At 52.0% G+C, this 21,732-nt stretch overlaps 7 protein-coding genes across 7 annotated transcripts; 3 read left to right on the forward strand and 4 right to left on the reverse strand.

Annotated features, from left to right (window-relative positions):
* Window positions 1-69: 69 nt before the first annotated feature.
* On the reverse strand, window positions 70-955 carry AO090001000524 (MICOS complex subunit MIC26/MIC27; the record flags this gene model as incomplete). Its single annotated transcript, XM_001818983.3, has 3 exons — window positions 70-684; window positions 771-863; window positions 929-955. The coding sequence occupies 3 exons, from the start codon at window positions 953-955 to the stop codon at window positions 70-72; spliced, it is 735 nt and encodes a 244-aa protein (XP_001819035.1).
* Window positions 956-1,273: 318 nt separating this feature from the next.
* AO090001000525 (mitochondrial intermediate peptidase) lies at window positions 1,274-3,676 on the forward strand (the record flags this gene model as incomplete). The annotated part of the gene is made up of 1 exon (XM_001818984.1): window positions 1,274-3,676. One exon carries the CDS (start codon window positions 1,274-1,276, stop codon window positions 3,674-3,676), a length of 2,403 nt encoding a protein of 800 aa, XP_001819036.1.
* A 2,362-nt stretch (window positions 3,677-6,038) lies between these two features.
* AO090001000526 (M protein repeat protein) lies at window positions 6,039-9,713 on the reverse strand (the record flags this gene model as incomplete). The annotated part of the gene is made up of 2 exons (XM_001818985.3): window positions 6,039-6,113; window positions 6,231-9,713. 2 exons carry the CDS (start codon window positions 9,711-9,713, stop codon window positions 6,039-6,041), a joined length of 3,558 nt encoding a protein of 1,185 aa, XP_001819037.3.
* Window positions 9,714-10,829: 1,116 nt separating this feature from the next.
* Window positions 10,830-13,214, reverse strand: AO090001000527 (uncharacterized protein; the record flags this gene model as incomplete). The annotated part of the gene is made up of 2 exons (XM_001818986.1): window positions 10,830-11,020; window positions 11,078-13,214. 2 exons carry the CDS (start codon window positions 13,212-13,214, stop codon window positions 10,830-10,832), a joined length of 2,328 nt encoding a protein of 775 aa, XP_001819038.1.
* A 1,080-nt stretch (window positions 13,215-14,294) lies between these two features.
* AO090001000528 (uncharacterized protein) lies at window positions 14,295-18,235 on the forward strand (the record flags this gene model as incomplete). Its single annotated transcript, XM_023234591.1, has 5 exons — window positions 14,295-14,305; window positions 14,420-15,489; window positions 15,612-15,852; window positions 15,912-16,469; window positions 16,522-18,235. The coding sequence occupies 5 exons, from the start codon at window positions 14,295-14,297 to the stop codon at window positions 18,233-18,235; spliced, it is 3,594 nt and encodes a 1,197-aa protein (XP_023089699.1).
* Window positions 18,236-18,624: 389 nt separating this feature from the next.
* On the forward strand, window positions 18,625-20,167 carry AO090001000529 (uncharacterized protein; the record flags this gene model as incomplete). The annotated part of the gene is made up of 3 exons (XM_001818988.1): window positions 18,625-19,256; window positions 19,313-19,664; window positions 19,715-20,167. 3 exons carry the CDS (start codon window positions 18,625-18,627, stop codon window positions 20,165-20,167), a joined length of 1,437 nt encoding a protein of 478 aa, XP_001819040.1.
* Window positions 20,168-20,393: 226 nt separating this feature from the next.
* Window positions 20,394-21,592, reverse strand: AO090001000530 (Saf4/Yju2 family protein; the record flags this gene model as incomplete). Its single annotated transcript, XM_001818989.1, has 2 exons — window positions 20,394-21,517; window positions 21,580-21,592. 2 exons carry the CDS (start codon window positions 21,590-21,592, stop codon window positions 20,394-20,396), a joined length of 1,137 nt encoding a protein of 378 aa, XP_001819041.1.
* Between the last annotated feature and the right edge of the window lie 140 nt (window positions 21,593-21,732).

A 21,732-nucleotide genomic window follows, 5' to 3' on the forward strand; every position in this document is an offset into this window, starting at 1 on the left:
TCCAAATGGCATCCGCTACAAGGAAAACAACCGAACAAAGGAGGAAAGATGGATTGGAAATGCAGTAATCTAGTGACCCTTGCTGACCAGCTCCTCCAGCTTCTTGCGAGTCTTTCCGATCTTATCTTCCATCATGGCCCGCGCCATGCCGCTGTGTGCCACGCCAGTAGACCAGATATGCTCAGCCCGTTCACGGAGGTAGAGGTGCTGCTCAGCAATAGCGGGAACCTTCTTCTCGTACTCCCACACCAGGTCGGAGATGTTGCGCATCGTCACCGGCAGGAGGGTCCAGGCGGCCACGGTACCGAACGCGAGCGGCGAGGCAGTGCGCAGGAGGATACCACGGTTGCGGGACACGATAGAACCGGCCATGGCAGAGACGATGACATAGGCGCCGCCGGGGAGGAGACGCTCGCCAGACTCAGGCGACGGGGCCAACGAGGCGATGGTGTTGGTGAAAGCGTTCTCGATGTGCAGGGCCCGGGACAGGAAGTCGTTGAAGCAGTTCTCGGCGGCGAGGGAGTTTTCGTAGAGGAAAAGACGGGCGTGTCGGACCTGAGCAGTCAAGATGTCTGTGGGAGTAGGGGACGAGGAGGAGAATGGAGATGACTTGGGAGGAGACAGAGGAAGGGACTTGGTGGGTTCCGGGATATCGGCCGGGAAGTCATCATAGATCGGTTTCCTCTGCACGAATCGCAATGATTAGATGGGGCTCTTGAACGTAGGGGCTAGATCCCTCTTAGTCCAGGGAAGCTAAGGTCGAATCATACATCATTCTTAGGCTCCTCAGCGAAGGCGGTTCGCCGGGGATAGAAGGCTACACCTCCAGCCAAAAGAGTGGCAGCGATGGGGGCCACAGCCCGCTAAACCGAGTCAGTACCGAACAATAATACTTGAATTTAGATTACGGAAGAGCCAGGGAGTCTACCTGCTGGAACATCGGCCGAAAGGACATGCTGCGCGAGGCCAATGGACGGAAGAACAAGACGGGGAGTGATTTGAAGGTCGTCTGAGGGCTTGTTGAAGTTCACGGGAAAGCGTGACTACGCCAAGACTTTTTTTCGGCGGGCGTTCGGCTGTTCCTCCGTCATCGTCCGGCCCTTCTTTAGACTCTTTGACTCTCGCCTTGATTTTCCCCCATTTCCCCTCTTCTCTCCCTTTCTCATGACTATTTAAGATCTACTTTCCTTGCTGTCAACTCTACACGGTCTACTGTTGAAGGTTGACAGTCATTTTTACAAAACCCATGCTGAATTGAGCTTTCTTCGCTCCTATGGCAGGACACATGCTGATGCCGCTCCGGCGTCGGCCATGGACCTGTCGAGCATGTCTGCAGCGACTGCAGCAGCCTCGTCGATCCTTGGAAACAGCCGCGTCGCCCTCCTCCCAGTCGGATGTATACGATTACGCCCCCACGAACCATTCCACCCAGAAGAAGTCTAATGACGAAACCCTTCGACGAGTGTTCGATTCGCAACCGTTTTGGAGAGAGTTTTCGCAGCGGAGCGCCACCCAATCCAAGCCCACCGGATTGGTTCAGAACCAATACTTGACCAACCCCGATGGTTTTCGCGCCTTTGCCAATGTATCCTTGCAGAGATGTCAAGCGATTGTTGCCAAAGTCCTCGCCGCATCCACGTTGGAGGAATACCGGGACATGGCTCGGGATCTTGACCGGCTGAGTGATCTGCTCTGCCGAGTGATCGACCTGTCAGATTTTATCAGAGTCATTCACCCTGACCCGCGCGTGCAGGAGGCGGCTACGCAGGCGTACGCGCTAATGTTCGAGTACATGAATGTTCTGAATACTACCACCGGGCTCAACGATCAGCTGAAAAAGGCTGCCAGCAATCCGGATGTGACTTCGTACTGGTCGGAGGAGGAGAAAATTGTGGCGCAGATTCTGATTAAGGATTTCTCCAATTCCGCTATTCACATGCCACCAAATGAAAGACAACGATTCGTGAACCTATCGAACGACATCAGTCAGCTAGGGTCAAACTTTGTTAATAGCGCCGAGCCTGCCAAATCGCAAGTGGTGGTAGGCGCCAATAGTCTGCGGGGCCTGGACCCCATTCTCGTCCAGCAGATCAGACGATGGAATCGTACCGCGTCGGTTCCGACGACGGGTATGATCCCACGGCTAGCGTTACGGTCGGTTCACGACGAGGGCGTCCGCAGAGAAGTTTATCTGGCGACCCGAACATCCAGCTCGCGCCAGCTCCACCGATTGGAAGAACTGCTCAGCAAACGGGCGGAACTCGCCCAGCTGTCGGGCCACGCCAGCTTCGGCCACATGACGCTCAGTGATAAAATGGCGAAAAGCCCTGAGGCCGTTTCCAACTTTCTGACGGCGTTGGTGGGCAGCAACCGCGAGTATGTCCAGGAAGAACTGTCCAAATTACAGGCGATGAAAGGAGGGTCTCCATTGCAGCCGTGGGACCATGCCTACTATGTTCATCAACGCGTTCTGCAATATTCGCAGTCCCGGCGATCGCGTGAGTTGAGTGCTGTACCCGAGTTCTTCTCTCTGGGTACGGTGATGCAAGGGTTATCGCGGTTATTTGACCGCCTTTATGGTGTCCGCCTCGTGCCACAGGAGACAGCTGCAGGTGAGACGTGGAACCCAGACGTGCGTCGATTGGATGTTGTCGACGAAGCCGAGAGACATATTGCAGTGATCTACTGTGACCTGTTCTCTCGGCCTAACAAACATCCCAACCCTGCCCATTTCACCCTGCGATGCGCTCGGGAGATCTCCTCCGAAGAAGTGGCGGAGTGTGCCACGATGGATCATTCGGCACACCCCAACGATGGGATGGCCACGGCGGTTGATCCGCAATCGAAGACCCTCCGACAGCTGCCGACGATCGCATTGGTGTGTGACTTCGCGGAGCCGCCAGCGACCGGCGCGGGGCGCCCGTCGTTGCTCAGCGAACACAGTGTGCGCACGCTGTTCCACGAAATGGGTCATGCGCTGCATTCCATTTTGGGACAGACTCGGTTGCAGTCCATTTCCGGGACGCGGTGCGCAACCGATTTCGCCGAATTACCGTCGGTCCTGATGGAGCGGTTTGCTACCGAGCCCGCGGTGCTCTCCATGTACGCCCGCCACTGGCAGACCGACCAACCGCTGTCGGAGAGTATGATGTTGAGCATGGAGAAAGATCGGCTGGCCCACGGTTCGATCTACGGTGCCGTGGAGAACGAGGCCCAGATCCTCATGGCGCTGGTGGACCAAGCATACCACTCCATCCCGGCGGACAAAGCCGGTCAGATCGACAGCACGGCGATCTACCACCAGGTCTCGTCAGCCCACTCGACGCTGCCCGATCCGACGGACAGCCGGCCCCCCACATCGTGGCAAGGGTTCTTCGGCCATCTGTACGGCTACGGCGCGACGTACTATAGTTATATCTTCGATCGGGCGATCGCCAACAAGATCTGGGAGGACGTCTTCCAGGCCGGCAAGGCGGCGGTGGACCGCGAGGCGGGCGAGCGATACAAGAACGAAGTGCTGCGCTGGGGCGGTGGACGCAACGGGTGGGACTGCGTGGCCGGGGTGTTGGGAAGCGCGAACGCAGCCAACGCAAACGGACGACTGGCGGAAGGCGGCGACGAAGCCATGCGCGAAGTCGGTCGATGGGGGTTGGGCCGGGATGGCGTCTCGGGCTAACCCTGCAGCACCATGCAATAGACTCACTATACTATACTAGAGCATCTTATATGTATACCCAATCAATTAATAATGCCCATGTCTCACTCCGTCCTACCCTCAAGTCCAAAACTTAGTATCCTCGCCTGCTGACCGCGTCAGAGAAAGAATCCAAACGGGCGCCAAATGTACGAACAACAGCCTCGGCATGCATTCCCTTGGCTGCCAACCTAGCAATCTCAGATGCATGTGTTTTCTTGAATTCCTACTAGTCATAGTTCTTAAGCTAATTATGGAAAGGCCCCGGGTCTTTTTTATTGCGGTGACGGCGAAGTGGATTTTGTTTTATTTAAAATTATATTTCTTTGCCGGGGGAAACTCTTGTCTAGCATGGGATTCCTTATTAAATATCTAGTCTGATTACTATCGATATTAGCCAACTTTCTCTCTCTCAATGCATGTCTGAGACTAGACTACGTATCTGTCTGTTTACTGGTACTTTATATTGCCCTTGTTCCCTTGGAAATTAGACATGGTGACTCCTTACCTTCTTTTATTTATCTATTATACCCGTACCTACACTCATCCCTATACTAAATTCAATTGATATCCCACAACCAACACAACACAACCCAACTCAACTAAACCAAACCAGCACAAAACAAAAGACAAACTAAAAGACCAAGAAAGAATAAATACATACATGCCCACCCCAACCCAAACCACTCAAAGAAAATGGCCCCCCTAATCCACCTCCCCTCCAACCTGAGCGACACAACCTCCTCATCCAGCTTCACGACCTCAATCTCCACCAACTCCCTCTCTTCAAAACATACGAACCACAACCACAACAATGGACAACAACAACAAACACTCACCCACCGCCCAACACTAACCAATCTAACAAGATGGGTCTCGCGAAAGATATCCCGACAGCGATTACCGAATCAGTCTACGAGCCGGGACGGGGATCCGAATGAGGGATTGTCGGATGCAGAGAGGGAGGAGAGGAGGGCGACGGAGGATGATTATGCGGCGTGGTGTTGGGCGTTTAGTGAGGGGAGGTCTACGGGGGATCATTATTCTCATTCTCATGCTCATTCTCGGGGAATTGGCAATGGGAATAGGGGTGAGTATGAGTATGGGTATGGGTCTCATCGGGAAGCTGGGCATGGTCAGGGTCAGGGATATGGCCATGAACAAGGCTATGACGAGAATCTATTCTCGGAGTTCGACGGACAAAGTCCCAGAAATGACTATCTCACGGGACCACGCTCCGCAAAGTACGAACATACATCCATCGATCATGGTGGGGAAGGCGATACGACGAACACGAGGGGAACGTACACGTTTCTCCAAACACAGGAGGATCGACTGGGACGACACGAGAGCTCGGAAAGTGTTCCGGCCGATCAGCTGCTGCGATTTACGCCGATCGGACACTATGGGTATAGTCCTTTGACCGCGGGGTCTCCGGTGTCGCCGCCACCTCGCATCCTCACCCCGGCCAGGTATGCGGAGACGAATCGGATGCAGAGGGAGAAGAGTCAGGAGCTGAAGCAGAAGCAGAAGGCCCAGAGAGGCTTTTGGGGGCCGGTGCGAGCGCTGTGGCTTTCTCTGCGGCGGTCGAGGTGAGATTCTCTTGCATGTCATGTCAACCTCGGTCCATTCCTTTGATATTTCTTGGTTTGTTTCTGTTTTACTACAATGTGTCTTCTACTACGATTGATACCCATGGATAGGATAAATGTCAGCGGTACGTTAATCACAGATAATAACATATATCATACTGGTTCTTCCCGTTTTTTTTTTTTTTTTTTTTTTTTTTTTTTTTTTTTTTTTTTTTTTTTTTTTTACTTTCTTGACACAGTAGACATGTTCGATATAGTACACTGCATTAATCTGTGACCCATGACTGCACACATAAGAAAAGACAAAGAAAAAAAAAAGAAAAGAAAACATTGCAGCCTAAGACCAACTCATGAAGTCTGAACAACGCATCGTTCGCTGTCCAGTGCCATTCGGGGTCCAGTCCACAATCAAATAAAATCTGCATGAGCGGCGATCACAGCGGAGGCTAAACAGGGGTATCCTGAGCTCTTATTACATACAACTGCATAGTGAATACAAGAAGAACCGATAATCCAATCAGATACAAAGGAAAGATCCGTCGAGGTCATGCGTAACCTCGTCACCAACCATGTCGAATTACCTCGACGCTCCTTCACCAGCCTGATTGTCATCCGAACTGCTGCTTGACCTTTCCGGCTGCGGAGTCATCGCGGGGCTTCGGTCAGGTGTTGCGCGTTGCGACACCGAGGCCAGTTCCCGAATGAGTCTATACTGCGTTAGTTAGACCCTAAAAAAGACAAAGGGGGTCAGCCTACCGTTGGTGCTCGTCATACCAGTCATCGTTGGCCGTGCGGATGTGCTTAAGCTGTTCCTGAATGCTTGCTATCTGCAAGGACCGTCCAATTAGTACGCCTGTCTGCCGAGGGAACGGACCATGTTACGTGAAGGGGTGACAATCGGGGATCTCTGAAGGGTAGGTTGATGATAAACGGGGAGGTCCCACCGTTCCCTCAATGGATGAACCAAGGTCCTCACCTTCCGTTGCGGCCGGACCGGCGTTTCCTCCACCAGGGGCCTTCTCGCCTTCGGCCGCCCACCGGCTACTCTCAAGGCCTGCGCCCTTGCCCTCGGCCTTCAGGGCCGCCACTTCAGCCTCGAGCTCACGAATGCGCTTGCGGCTGCTCGAGATCGCCGAATCGACCTCGCCCAACTGGTTGAGCAGCGACATGTTCTTGTCAATCTGATCGTTCAGGTCCCTCTCGCCCTGCATGAGCTTCTCCTCCATCGCCCGGTTCTGCGTCCTCAGCTCGTCGAGTTCAATGTGGATGGCTTCCTGCTTGCTTCTGACCTGCGACAGCTCCTCCAGGGACGCAGACAGCTGCTGCTGTACCGTCTCGGCTTCCGACTTGGAGCTGGCAGAAGCCGCCACCAACTCTTCGAGCTCCTTCGCCCGGCTGCTCACGGCCTGGTGCTTCTGCTCCCACTCATTCTTCTCGGCCTCGATCCTGGAAAGCTCAGCACCCTGCTTGCTGGCGATCTCCTTCGATTCCGTAACGGATTGCTCAGCAGCAGACAGCTTCTTCTCCATGTCCGCAATGGTGGCCTTCAAGGCGTCCAAGACAGAGCTATCCTGGGCAGCTGCCTGCGCGTGAGAAAGCTGCTCATGAACTTCCGCGAGAGCCGCCTCGTGTGACTTCTGAAGCTCCTCAACCTTAGCCTTGTTGGAGGATTCCAGATCAGCTCGGACGCTAGAGAGCTTCTCTTCGTGGACAGTAAGGAGTTCTTCAATTGCCTTACTGTGCTCGGCCTCAGTCTCGGCAGCCTTGGACTCCCGAAGAGCTTCCAGCTCGGCATGCAACTGAGCCTTGGTCTCACTGTACTCCTTCTGGATATCAGCCAGTTCCTTTTCATGAGCATCGGTGTGGGAGGCAAGCTCGCCGGCATGGCGTTCAAGGGTGGCCTTGAGCTCCGCCTCAAGAGTCTCGATTTTCTGCGCGTGGCTAGTCTCCAGCTCGCGGTTGGTAGATGCTAGTGCATCGAGCTTGGCCTGGACTTCGTTAAGAGCCTCGCCATGGGATCCAGCGGCGTCGGCCTTGGCCTTCTCCAGCTCGGCAGCGTGTTGCGCCTTCAACTCTTCGAGGGCCTGGGAGTGCTTGTCGGCAGTAGCAGCCGCCTCCTTAAGGTGCTCCTCCAGTGCCTTCTCGGCCACAGCGGTCTTCTCAAGAGCCTGGGAGTGCTTGTCGGCATTGGCAGAAGCTTCCTTCAGGTGCTCCTCAAGGGCTTTCTCAGCTGCGGCGGCCTTCTCCTCGAGCGCTCTCAGCTGGCTTTCCTGCTCGGCATCCTTAGCCTTGGTCTTACTCTCGAATTCAAGGAGGCTTTGCTTCAGCGCCTCGGCCTCTTGCCGTTTGCTGTGAACCTCATCATGGAGAGATTTGATTGCGTCCTGTTCGGTCGATAACTGGGACTCTAACGCGCCAACCTTCTCTTTCAGTTCATCAATTTCTTGGACCGCAACCGCATGGGCCGAGTTGGCACCCTCCTCCGCGGCTTGTCGTGCTTCGCTGAGAGCCTGTTCTGCCGCTTCCAGTTTTTGCTGGAGGGCTTGCAGCTCGGCCTGGTGAGCGGCAGACAATTCGCTGGCAGCCTCTTCCCGACCCTTCTTTGCCGCGGCTTCGGCGGCCTCCAGTGCATCCCGGAGTTCCTGGAGCTGTTGGGAATGAGTGGTACCGGCCGATTCGGCGGCTTCCTTGGCAACCGCGAGTTCCTGGGCATGGCTCGTGGATGCGGAGGCCAGGGCTTCATCATGCTCCGCCTTGAGCTTCGCGACAGCAGCCTCATGAGCCGCTTCCAATTCCTTGATCTTCTCATCCCGCGCATTCGCGGCGGACTCGCGTGCCTCCAGGAATTCGGCCTCCATCTTCTTCATAGCCTCCTTCAGCTCTGCGATTTCCTGGACCTTTTCAGTGACAACTTCAGGTGTCTCCTCATTACCCTTCGCAGCTGACTCTGCCTCGGCCAGCTTGGCGGTCAGAGAAGCAACCTGTTCCTCGAGGGTGGAAACCGCCTGTTTGGCAGACTCCTCCGCCGCGCGAACTCCTTGCTCCTTGGCTTGATTTAACTTATCCATCTCGATGTTCAGATTGGCGATCACTTGATCACGGCCGTTCAGTTCCCGTTCGAGCCTATCCAGGGCCAAGGCCTTCTCCTCCTGTAATCCTTTGGTGACCGTTTCCAGGTTGGCTTTCTGCGATTCCAATTCCGCCTTCAGAGATTCGATCTGCTCGGCATATGCAGCGGTAGAGGCTTTCTGTTCCGCGAGTTCCTTCTCCAGGGCCTCCAGTTGCGCTTGATGGGACGCCTTCAGCTCCTCCAAGGCTGCAGCAGTCTGGTCGTCTCCCTGGGCAGAGGCGGATTTGGCGGCTTCATCCAGATCCTTTAGAGACTTCTCTTCCAACTCTTTCCGCGTCGCCTCGGCCTCTTCCAGCTGGACCCGCAAGGCTTGCAATTTCTCCGCATGGTCTGCGGCCAGTCGTTCGAGCTCGGCTGCGTGCTGTTCTCGAAGGGCCTTGAGGGCCTCTTCCTGGTCCTTGGAGCTGTCCTCCGTCTGAGACACTGACAGCTGGGCCAGCTTCTCATTCACGGCATCTAGCTCCGCTTTCAAGCCTGTCACGGTCGTCTCACTTTCGGACAGCTTACTCTGAAGAGCATTCAATTTTTCCGCATCCTCTTCCGAGGTCTTGGTCACTGTGCTCAACCTCTTGGTAGCAGTCGATGTGGGCCGGGTCGCCGTCGAGGGCCGAGTGACGGTCCGCGTAGCACTCGTCGAGGAACTCGAAGGGCGAGCAGTCGACGTAGTCGTAGGCTTCGTCGCGGTCCTCGCCGAAGCGGTGCTGGTACGCGATACTGAGGACACAGAGCTCCTCTTCTCGGCAGTGGTGGTGCTTGCAATGCTCGACCGCCGATCATGAATGGAGCTCGGCCTGGGGGCCCGGGTGGTCGGGGTCCCGACTAGAGACATCCGCTTCGCCGTACCAGAGATCCCCCTCTTCTCATCGGAAGAGCTCACAGCGCCTCGGGATTTCTCATCGGCGGAGCTACTGATCGAGGCACGAGATCGGTGCGAGGCCGTTGTGGACGAGCTCAGGGGCTTCCGAACGGTTGATGTAGTAGCCGGGCGGGTAGGAGGCTTGCTCAAGGTGCTGCCATTCACCGACGCACGCGTGGTAGACGTGGTCTTCGGGGGGCCGGACATGGAGCTGGGCCGTTTTGTAGTTGTCCCCGTCGGCTTGGTGGCGGTAGTCGATGTTGGGCGGCTCTTGACCGGCGAGGCCTTGGTATTCTCTTTGTCCTTGGAGACGTCCGGGCTGGTCAGCGGTCCCTCGCTACCGGACATGACGGTCGACTCAATTGGGGTCGCGGGGGGTGCATTTTCGGAGTCAACCTCGACGGGCGCGGCAACCGGGACAGGTTCCTCAGTAGAAGCCATTGTGAGTGGGCGGGAGTCGGGATTGCTTCCAGGGTCGGTCGGAAGTCAGGTACGGAACCAGCGATGGGTCTTCAATGGTGGTCTAGCGAATTGAGACAGTCCACGTTAGTCTCGGTGGGCAACCAACAAACTGAGTGATTGGGCTATGAACCCATGCAATGTTTAACCAGGAGCTCACCGCCGTGCAGCTTTCTGCGGAGGTTAGGTGCATGTGGCATGCAGAGACGATCCATGATTCTGGTCGAGGCAGCGGCGGTCACTCGGGCGGTTCTCCTTTTCGGTCCTTCCGAGGTTCCCCTGAAGATAAAACAAAACAGCAAAGCACTTACTCAACAATGCACTCGACCGTCAATTGAAAGAGAGCAGGTAGAAGGTACAGGGACTCGCTGAGTCGGTACCTTGCAGCTCGGGGGTTGGAAAGTCACAGAGGCGTGGTTTGTCCTTTATCCCGAAAGTGACGATGCAAACAATGAAACTAAAGTAACCCACACCGCACCGGGAAGGTGAGAAGGGCAGAAGGTAATTAAAGGGAATATACTATTAAACAAATTAAAATGTTACAAAGAAAAGGAATAAGGCGGGGGGGAAGGGTGAAATGAGGTGGTGAAAGTTGAGAAACCAAAAAAAAAGTTGATGCGGGAGAAAGAGTAAGTTAAAGTAAATCCGGAAAAAGGGACAAAAGTAAGTAAAGAAGGTCAGGAGGGGAAAGCGGGAGGGTTGCCTCAGGACCTCAGGGACTCTTCCACTCCCCAACGGCCTCAGGCGACGATCCCCACAGGATCGCCCAATCGACCCATGAATGGTTTGTCATGCGACCAGCCATTTCACTCTGTCATGAACTTAATTGATAAAGAGTTTACCTTTTAGCCACGACTGTGTCCTCAGAAAGCCCTTGGATTGGGCCGACTGGTTCTTATAAACTATTGTTGACGTGGTCGCGTCTCCAAAACAGTGGTTCCATGGTTCACCGCAAGGAAGATGCGTGGGTTTGCTTTACGGAACTCCGAATGCTCAAGAGAAATCAAAATAAACCATGAGGGGTATAAAACATCAACCATGAAACGCCCGCCCTACATCATTGGAAAAGAAAAGAGAAAAAAAAAATAATGAAATCCATCACTCCTCCCGCACACTCAGGAGCCAGTACCACTGTTGCCGTCCTTCTTCCGTTTGGAGAACGTCCGGGTCGACCACCGTGGAGAGAAGCTTATCATGCAACTGCCTCGCCTTTTCGCGCGTACCCCGGATCGTCCGCCCACGGAGCCGTTCCCCGAAATGTTTCAAAATTCGAGCGTAGCGATCCCGACCTAAAGTAGTGAGCATTCGTTTCCTTCATAGCCCATGTGCATGCAGATGGAACTTACCCTGGTAACGCTGCAGTCCTTCTATAAGAGCATACCCCTCGTCATCGGTCCATGGTCTCCCATGCTTGATGGACATGGCTGGCACAGATTCCGGCTGCGGTGCACTGCCCTTAAATAAGTCCTTCTCTAACGCGGTGATGAGCTTTTTGAGCGGGAGCTGCAGACTACGGCTACGGTTTTGGGAGTCCACGTAACCCGCATCTACTACACAGTATATCTTGTAGCATAATCGTAGAAACACATTCAGCACCCGGTGCAAGTGCTCGTAGGCTTTGGGGAAGAGACCGTCTTCCTTGCAGTAAGCTTCGAAACAGGCGAGCAACACACCCATCATTCCCGATACAAGACAGGCTTCAAATTCGTCCAGTGTCTCTTCACTGCTCGGTTGGCCTGCTTCCGGTTCGTCGTCTTTATGTTCGACGATATAGTCCACCGAAGAGGTCCCGTCACTAAGAATTGCGTTAAGAAGCTCATCGCAATCGCGCACTGTCGCACCGCGAGGTTCACGTCGGGCGTCTAGGTAGCGTACAATCTTCACATATTTTGCTTGCAAGGTGGAGGTTAGATCCGCAAAATCATTATAATATTCGGCCATAGAAGGGTTAGCAGTCTTTTTCACGCGGTGAGCCTGAACTACCAGCGTGTCCCAGTTGTTCTTCTGGCCAGCCATTTTGAGGGCCTGGTGCAACCATGCCTCCTCGTCGGTATCATCATCGGGATCATTCTCGGAATCATCCTCGGAAATGTCCTCAACGTGTTGCTCGATGTCGTTTAGAGTGTGACGGGGTTGTAGAGGCTCGGTCTGGTCTTCCTGAGAGTTCAAGGAGTTGACGGCTCGAGAAGTCACAGTGCTTCTTTCACGACTCTGTCTCCCATGTTCTGGGACTAGCTCTTGATTTGAGGTTTGGCGTCTCTTGCTTGGCGGCGTAGACAGGTTCTCTGGGTCGGTTTCGTACCTAAACAGCCCGGATCGTGTGGGGCGATCTCTCACGCTGTCCTCATCATCTGTTGGAATATGAGCAGAAGACTTGCCCTCAACGGTGATGTTTGTGTAGTCTGCTTCGATGCTCTCATCTTCCGCCTCATCATCTGTTGGAATATAATTGGAAGACTCGTCCTCATCGGCGATGTTTGTGTGGTCTACTCCGACGTTCTCATCTTCCGCCTCATAAAGCCCCACTTCATCAGCCAAGTCCCCAGATTCTGCTTGCACAGGTGAAGGTTGCGGGATGTCCTCCAGTGGCGTATTCCTCCTGGGAGACTCTGGCGAATGGACTGGTGATCCTTCCCCGCCCATAGAGCTCCTAGCGTCCGTAGCACGGTTTACGATAACGACGGCGGGGGAGCTTCTCTGCTGTTCGTGTGCACTGTAAGCATTATCAGACCCAGGGTGTGGCTCATCTGTTTGCTGTGACGGGTGATCGCGCGGTGTTCCATATTCACTTCCAGGCTCATTAAGCGATTGATCTCTCGATCCAGCGCTACTCTCATCTGGTCCCCTGTGTAAAGCTGCTCTGAGAGCTGATACTCGTTTCTGAACATCAAATGGAGAAAGTCGGTTTGATTGGGGGACGTTATGAGGCGAATCCAGCACAGGTTGGGGGAACTCAGTATCTCCGTGGTCCTCTACAACATCCACATAGCTCACGTCACTTCCACCACTCTCCTGATTTTCCTCAACCGGACCAGTGTTTTCCTCGTCTGCTTCTTCGTCAGGTCGATTATCCGAGCCTCCTCCAGACTCGCGCTCAGGCTCAGACCCTGACTCCCCCTCCCGATCATCCTTTTCCTTAAGCTTTAAATTCGCGCGTCGTTTCGCCTTCCGAGAGGGTGTGGTCTTACTAGCAGTTTTCGGCTGCAACCGAGACGATCTGCGGGGAGTCAAGGGCTCCGATAAGGCGACGCGTTTGAACGGGGCGGATCGGTCATCATCTGGTCCCTGGGGGACGTCCCAGATGGCATCACCTCGGGGAACCCAATCATCGTTGATCTTAGAGCGATGGGACGAGCGGGGGCGGTAAGGGGTGCTGGACTTCGGCTCGTGGGTGACCTCTTTGGCGTTCAAGTTGTTTAGAAGGTCCAGCGCGTGGGACGTCGAGACGACTTTTCTTCGTCGTGGAGTTGATCGTGAGCTCATTTGGATTGATCTTTGAGTAGTGAGTGCATTGGTGATGATTGAAAGGAGAAGGGTAGTGGCGACGACCTGAGGTCGTTGGGTGAATCGACCTGTGTCATGAAACAAACAAAATTATTCAATAGTGAGCGGAAAAACAAACGCTGCGGATAAAGGTTGACAGGTCTAGAACGCTTAAACAGAACTACTTGCACTTTCTGTATTGATTACCATTTTATAGTCTCATTTATACTCTGACTTATGATTTGATATCCTCAAAATGTGTTGAAGATAGGTTACTTTTTAATTTGAGAAAGTTATACTAGAAATAGAGAAATATACATTGAGACCTGGGGATTTTTTTCAACCCGCTGCCAATTTATATATCACATCCAGCACAAAAAAAGATACTAATGAAAGAAGATTGAACTTTTGTGAAAAAAAAAGGGGAAAATAGCGGTAGGACTCGGACCTCACTGAAAGACATATTATCCTTCACTATAAATTATAAAATCAAATTGATTGAGCTAACTACCACAATTCCACAATAGCGAACTAAACAATGGACCTCCATCAACCGGCCAGGAGTGACACAGCCGTTAGGGCTAAATCTAACAGGTTATAAAATGTTTTAATCCAAGGCATTTCGAAAAGTTATGCCCTTACCTAGTTTAAGACACAGCTCATTTCCCGATCAGATGCGACGACTGCTCCTAAGTCTGCTTTTTCCTGAACTCTCAGTTAGGTATCTTTATCGAGTGCTTACACTGGTTGTCCGTGGTCAACGTCAGTTCGATGTTGCTACTGTGTTTTCTTACATACAGCCCAATTGTGGCTGTGTACCGGGCTTCTGCTATTCCAAAACACGCCATAAAGCTGTTCTCTCATGACGTTTGAGATGTATTAGAATGGACAGGGGTTGTATGCAGTACTCCGCGCCATGGAGTCCAGCGGGGCTGAGAGATCTGGTGGGGTTTCTGTGAGCTCGGCGGCTATTATAACGGCCTGATAGGGTGAAGACAAAACATGAGAGGGATTAGGCACAAGTCCCGACCCATTATATGGATTTCTGAATAAAATCAAGACCAAGCATTATTTGCAACTATGGCTACCGGGTCAATTGATGACTCTGTAGCCAAAGCATTGAATTACTGACACAGAACCACAAAGTTTCCAAACACCAACTACGCCGAACTACCGCCATCTAGCGATATTCTATGATATACAAGAATAGCGATGGGTCGCCCATCACCGCAACTGGACAACTCCGAGTATGCCGTCGGCTGGATCGCTGCCTTGCTACATGAAAGAGCAGCTGCCAAGGCAATGCTTGACATAGTGCATGCGCCGCCGCGGCACAAACACGCCAAAGATCACAATAGCTATACGTTAGGCTCTATCAATGGACCAAATGGGGAACATAACGTGGTTATTGCCAGCCTCCCGTCCGGTCGATATGGAACCGTAACTGCGGCTACGGCTGCTAAGCAGATGCTTTCTAGTTTTCCCAGTATCAAGTTTGGGCTAATGGTTGGCATTGGCGGTGGTATCCCGAGCGATGATCATGACATCCGACTGGGCGACGTTGTGGTTAGTCAACCTACAGGCGCATTTGGAGGCGTAAGGCAATATGATTGCGGCAAGGTCACTGCGCGTGGTTTCGAAGAGTGTGGTGCACTGAACTGTCCTCCTGAGGCCCTTTTAAATGCGATGGGTGAGCTTCAAAGCAACCACGAGATGATGGGAGGCACATCGATACCCGATATCTTGGAGTCCATGTATGCAGCTTATCCGGCAATGGCGGATTCACGAAGAGGACCAGCATATATCTATCAGGGTGCAGATCATGATCGGTTGTTCTGCTCTGATTGTATACATGAGAAGGGCGCAAAAGATTGTGGTGGGTGTAATCCCGAGAAGGAAATCAAACGACCTGAACGACTGGACCAGGATCCTTATATCCACTATGGCACTATCGCTTCAGGTAATAAGGTCATCAAGGATGCGAAGGTGCGCGATTTGCTAGCAAAGAGTTGTCTTTGTTTTGAAATGGAAGCCGCGGGATTGATGAACCAATTTCCATGTCTCGTCATTCGTGGGATCTGTGACTATTGCGATACCCATAAAAATGATCGATGGCAGAAGTATGCGGCGGCTACTGCTGCTGCGTATGCAAAAGAGCTTCTTCAGGTTACCGACGCCTCGGACATCCAAAATACACCAGAAGCCCGTAGTGTTGTTATGGATAACAGTGAGTTGCAGCTCTTCCTTGTATTACTGAGACTCATTTGTTCTCAATGTTGGCTATGCATGGAGTAACCGGTTAGCCTCAACATGAAGATAGATGGATTACTTCACCCATCGTTACGCGTGCTGACTTGATAATTCCCTCGAGCAAACCATGCTAACTTGTCCATGCAGTTTCAGAGATCAAAACAATTGTCAAGGGCCTCGCCCGAGATCAAGAACAGAAAGATCTGTTTAGGTGGCTATCTCCTCTCAGCCCGTCTGCTAGGCATTCTGAGAACCAGAGAGTGCGAGTGGAAGGTACTAGTGTATGGATTCTTGAGGATCCTAGGTTCTTAGATTGGTCTGGTGAAGGCCCCAGCTCCCAGGCCCTGTGCTGCTTTGGTAACCCAGGCGCAGGTAAAACGATTATATCGTGAGTAACAAGCAGCTATAGTGATTTGTTGATCCCACGAGTTGACAATCCCCGGACAGCTCTGTCGTGATTGACAGCATAAGGGGCCAAATAACAACCGACTCGACTATTGGACTAGCATACCTATACGGTGATTATCGTGACCATAAAGTCCAGACGACAGAGAATATTCTTGGGGCCATTGTAAAACAGCTATTAGTGTTCTTATCGGAGATTCCACAGGCTCTTCTGGAACTATACCAGAGAGAAGCAAAGCAGGAGGCCCCGCTGAGCAAGGTCAGCGCGCAGACGTTCCTAGACGTAGCTTGCGAGCAGTTTAGCAAAGTTTATATCTGCATCGATGCAGTGGATGAATTGAAGGATCAGAGAACTCTTTTAGAGTGCTTGCAAGGTAGATCTTCTATGCAGTTGTTCATTACCGGTCGTCCGCATATCCGGCAAACTGTTCAAAAATACCTCAAGCAGAGGCAAGAGATCCCCATTGAAGCCCACGAAGGCGATATTCGACGATTCATTGATCGTGAGATTGGTGGGCCCAATGACATTGAACCCGATGCTATGGATGAGAAATTAAGACTCGATATCCAGAGCAAAGTCCTCGCATCAGCGAAGGGAATGTAAGTGGGCTTGACTTTTTGACTCTTTTCTGTTCTGATGATGTTCGATCAGCTTTCTCTTACCCGTATTGCAAGTGCACGCTGTCCTTCAGGCCGCAACTATGCGTCGTCGTGAGGAAGCTTTGAAAACGTTGCCATCTAGTCTTAGCGGTGCTTTCTCTGGTACCGTAGCTCGTATAGAGCAACAACCGATTGCACATTCAGCAAAGGCAAAAACGATTATTGCTTGGGTTCATTTAGCAGAACGGCCTGTCAGCGTTGATGAACTTCTTTGTTCCCTCGCAATCGAAGACGGGGATAAGGCTTTTAACCGGAGAGGCATACCGGTCAGAAGTACGCTTCTAAGCTGCTGTCATGGACTAGTGGTTATTGACCAAGAAACTCATACTGTACGCTTGGTCCATTATTCTTTCCAAGAGTATCTCAATCAACAAAGCAAGATGTTCGGGCTTAGCAAAGAAGAGTGGCACAGTCAAATTGCACGTACATGTCTTACATTCCTAAATTTCCCGGAGGAGACCGCAGACGATTATATGGGTATCACGCTTCTGTCCTATGCTGCTACCAAATGGGGCCATCACCTTCGAAGAAGTGAGTACTTACCAGACTCACCTTTAGAGCTCGCAAAGAAATACCTCAGCACTGCACAGGTATTCAACAATGCAAGTTTGCTTCTACTGTATAGGGAAATGTACACAGGTCGTCACAAAGACCATGAGCTGCACAGGGTAGTCACCTTAGCTCATATAGCAGCTTTCTTTGGCATACACAGCATTATGCTTCATTTGACTGTGACTGTTGACATTGACTCAAGGGATATAATCGGCTATACGCCATTATCCTGGGCCGCAAACCTTGGACATATGCCAATAGTGAAACTACTTATCGAGCAAGGTGTTTCAGTGGACCCTCAAGATTTGAACGGCATGACACCTCTTTTTCTAGCTCTTAAATCCAAACACGAATGGATAGCAGAGCTGCTGATAGATTACGGCGCTGCAGTGGACGTGAATGACGAGAACAGAAATACACCGCTGTCATATGCTGTGGAATATAAATGTGAGACGGCAGTGAGGCTACTCCTGGATAAAGGCGCACCAGTGGATACCAAGAATAAGTTTGGGGAAACTCCACTCTTAATCGCCGCTCATGGCGGGTTCGAGAGAATAGTAGAATTGCTGCTTGAACGTGGTGCTGAAGTGGATTCAATGGACCCGTACGGCCGAACTCCTTTGCTATACGCTGCAATAAGTGGATTTGAGAAAATAGTTAGATTACTTCTTGCGAAAAATGCGGCCGTGGACTCATTAGACCATAAATATGGCCGCACCCCACTGTTATGGGCCATCGCGAAAGATCATGAGGCAATAGCAAGGTTATTAATTGATAAAGGTGCTGCAGTGGATACGGTGGACGCTACATATGGCTGGACACCCTTGATATGGGCTGCATATCATGGATGGGAGACAATTGCACGGTTGCTGATCGAAAAAGGGGCAGCAATCGATTCCGTGGACTCTAAATACGGCCGGACACCACTGCTATTGGCATTAGAGTACAGACATGAGGCGGTAGTGAAACTGCTGCTCAGCAACGGTGCTGCTGCATTGATGGACTCGGGTGGGAACTTTGATCTCGCAACATGGAAGGGAGATGGAGGCCTAGATGGCTTGATGGATCATCTAGGGCTAACAATGGATGATCTTGGACATCGTTTGAGAAGGAGAACAAGTCGGAAGCCTACTTATCTCGAATACTTTACCTAGAGAGATATATGAGAGGGGAGAGTAAATAGAAGTAAACAATGACACTGACCAAGGCAAGACAAAGGAATAGCCGAGTAAATTCACTGCTCACAATTGCTTTTAGGCGGTGGATATAACAGTAGATGCAGTAAAGGTTCTCCACCCTAATATTGAATGCATTTTAATAGATTTAAACTCTGATAAGACCCGATAAATAAATTTAATCAGGTGCCAAGCACTAACACCAACTCGGATAGATTTCGTCATCACCGATAGAACAACACGTTCAATTATTCATGTACCGCCGGCGTCTTTGATGCTGGTCACCTAAACATAGTCGCACGGATACAGCTCGGAAACAACACTCAAAAATATTAATCCTAAGCTGATATTACCAGCAGTAAGCCACAATGGCCGCAGATGGGTTGCCAGTTCGTGTGCTGCCCACCCTCGACCCCTCCGAGGGGCACACGTTCCTCGAGCCCAGCAAGAGGATTAACGAGGGTGATGATGTCTCCGAATTTTTATGCTCCAAAGCTTATGTGGATATTATGACCTTCCTGTTGCAACTGAACCGATCAATGTTTCCAGCTAAATTACCCGATGGACGCGTACAGACATGGCCTTTGAATACCGAAGCAGTCGGGTTTTCTGCTCCTGTCCGGCAGCTGCAACAACTCTTGTCGAAGATCGAAGATTTGCTGGATGCTACACCTCTGATGCCCGGTGAGTGGCGGTATGCAAACGGTGCGTTCCAAGTTTGGCATGACAAGGTGAAAAAGGCGACCCCGAGTCTTCTGGCAGAGTGTCTGCCGGCGGAAATTCTGCACGCCCCGTCGTCGGACCCAAATGGTCCAACAGCAGAGGTGGAGCTGACGGAATATTTCCTCGGGAGCTGGGGTAGTCGCGAGCGAATGGATTATGGAACTGGTCACGAACTAAGCTTTCTAACCTTTCTTGGGGCGATCTGGAAGCTGAATGGCTTTCCGAAGAATGAGCCTGGAGTGGAGGAGAGAACAATTGTTCTGGGAGTAATAGAGCCGTGCGTGTACCACCCCTATGCTAGTTCGGATTATGACTAATTTATGAGCGGTTTAGGTACCTGGAACTTATAAGGGCCGTTATCAAAAAGTATAAGTTGGAACCCGCCGGTTCGCATGGCGTCTGGGGTCTGGATGATCATTCTTTCATTCCTTATATCTTTGGCTCGGCACAGCTGGGTCCAGCTATATCGAACTCGGACCTGGTACCGGAGACGGGCTCCCTACCAGATGCGGTAGACCCTGACGGTGTCACGAAAGCGAACGTTGTAGAGAAAGAGCGGAAAGTCAACATGTATTTCTCCGCAATCGGCTTCATAAACGATGTGAAGAAAGGGCCATTCTGGGAGCACAGTCAAATGCTGTATAATATTTCTGGTGTCCAGGCTGGCTGGGCCAAGATCAACAAGGTCAACACATCTTGCTACCGTCTGAATCTACCTACTGATGATGATTGCAGGGTATGATCAAAATGTATAACGCTGAAGTGCTCTCCAAATTCCCGGTTGTCCAGCACTTCCGCTTTGGCTCGCTGTTCAGCTGGAACCGCGACCCCAGCGCTATTCCTCCGCCATCCAGAATTCATACCTCATCCGGACCAGAAACCCGGCCACGACAGGTACCGCCAAGTGCACGACAAGATCCGGGCCCAGGAACGAAAGCTCCTTGGGCTACCGCATCTCAGAGTACTCCACCACCATCAACCGGAACTGCAGCGCCATGGGCAACTTCAAGAGCTGGTAGAGAACCGCCTACTACGTCTAGAATACCGTCAGCGCTTCCCGATACTTCCAGACTACCTCCAGGTCCAATGGCTCCTACCAGAGCTCCCTGGGCAAGTTCGCAACCAGCTGGGCCGGCCCCCACTGGTGATCCTAACGATATCACTACAAAAGCTCCTTGGGCAAAATAATAAGATGACATATGGTGATGTAGCGAAAAGTTCCTGCTACTTCTTGTCTATATGGTATAACATATATTCCTTTATCCTTAAGTATACATAGTCCAACGACACCTGAGATAGTGTACATGATGCATAGCATTTGCTTCCATGCCAATGTGAATAAAAGAACTTCAATGCGATGGGGTATCATTTTAATCACCGAACGCCAAGTACAAAAAACCCAGTAAGGACACAACTACTCTGAATCTGAAGCATAAGCCACCAACGCAGTCGGCGGTTCTGGTGTCTTGCTGGCGGTTTCAGTCACTTTAATTGAATGCTCTTTCAATGTAGAGGATGCTCGATCCTCACTAGCCGCGCGGCTTGTATTTTGGCTGTCGGTCTTGTTCGTGTCCGCCTTGTTTGGTGCGGTTTTGCGCCGTTTAACCTCCGGCTGCCATGGGTTTCCTTCATGATTTAAAAAGGGATCAACGACGGCGCGCGTATTCCCCGTTAACTCGCTGCGAAACATCGCTTTGCGTTCTGCAACGAGGTCCGCCGCCTTCTTCCGTTTCCCATCCTTGGTCTTCGCAGTTGATTGGCCAGCGAGTTTCTTCTCCGTTGAAACACCCCTAGATTCAAACATCGGCCGGGTGCGCGCAGCAGTAGTATCACCCCCAGTACCAAAGTCGACCAAGCCAGCCCGTAACTGATCCTCTTCTGTCTCATCAACAATCTCAATCCCCAAGCTCATCTTATCCTTTAACGCCTCCCTTTTCGCCTCGGCATTTTCCAAAACCTTCCTCTCCGCTCGAAATGTCTTCCTCAACCGCCTCGACATCTCATACGGATCAACCCAATCCCTCGCCTGACGCTCCTGCAACTCCAAAATCCTCGTCCGTCCCTCATCAACCACCTTCTTATCCTCGACCTTCCCCTCTAACCGCGCAAACGGATCAACAACCTCCTCCTTCTCCCCAGGCAACTTCACCACAATCTCCCCAACTCCACCTTCCCTCCTATCCTCCCCAGTATCTCTCTTCCTGCCCCCCTCCGCAACAACATACGCCGTATTCTTCGGATCCGTCCGAATCTCAATCCACCCTCCGCACGCGGGGTGTCGCATCCGGAAACTGTAAATCGGCGTCGAGTGGTAGTTCCCAATCTTCTTTTTCTCGGCATTAAAGCGCACCCCTTGACCGATAATCGTCTCGTGAGGTTTACATGTCGTGCACCAGACGGCGAAGGGCATCTCGAAGCGCACGGTCAGGGCGCCGGTCGTGTGAAGGTGGCGGGCGCGTGAACCGAGGGGGTGCTTTTTGGCGAGTTGGTTGCCGCTCATTAGACCTTCTTGGTCTGGGGGGACGTAGCGTCCCATGTCTAGGTGATTGGGTTAGTATTTTGTTTGCTGGGGGTGGGTTTGCGGTGGGGGTATGTCGTACTGAAGCCCTGCATTTTGGGTGGTTGAGGGTGGTGTGAGGGTTTTGGAGCTCGAGTGTAGTTGTTTATATGGGTGTGTTTGGAGTTGTTTGCTGGCGCTCCGGTTGGAGACCAATGTGGGAGCCAGTGGTGGCTGAGGAAGAAGTTGAAGAGTG

This window comes from Aspergillus oryzae, chromosome 2 (assembly GCF_000184455.2).
Source record: "Aspergillus oryzae RIB40 DNA, chromosome 2".
NCBI lineage: Eukaryota > Fungi > Ascomycota > Eurotiomycetes > Eurotiales > Aspergillaceae > Aspergillus > Aspergillus oryzae.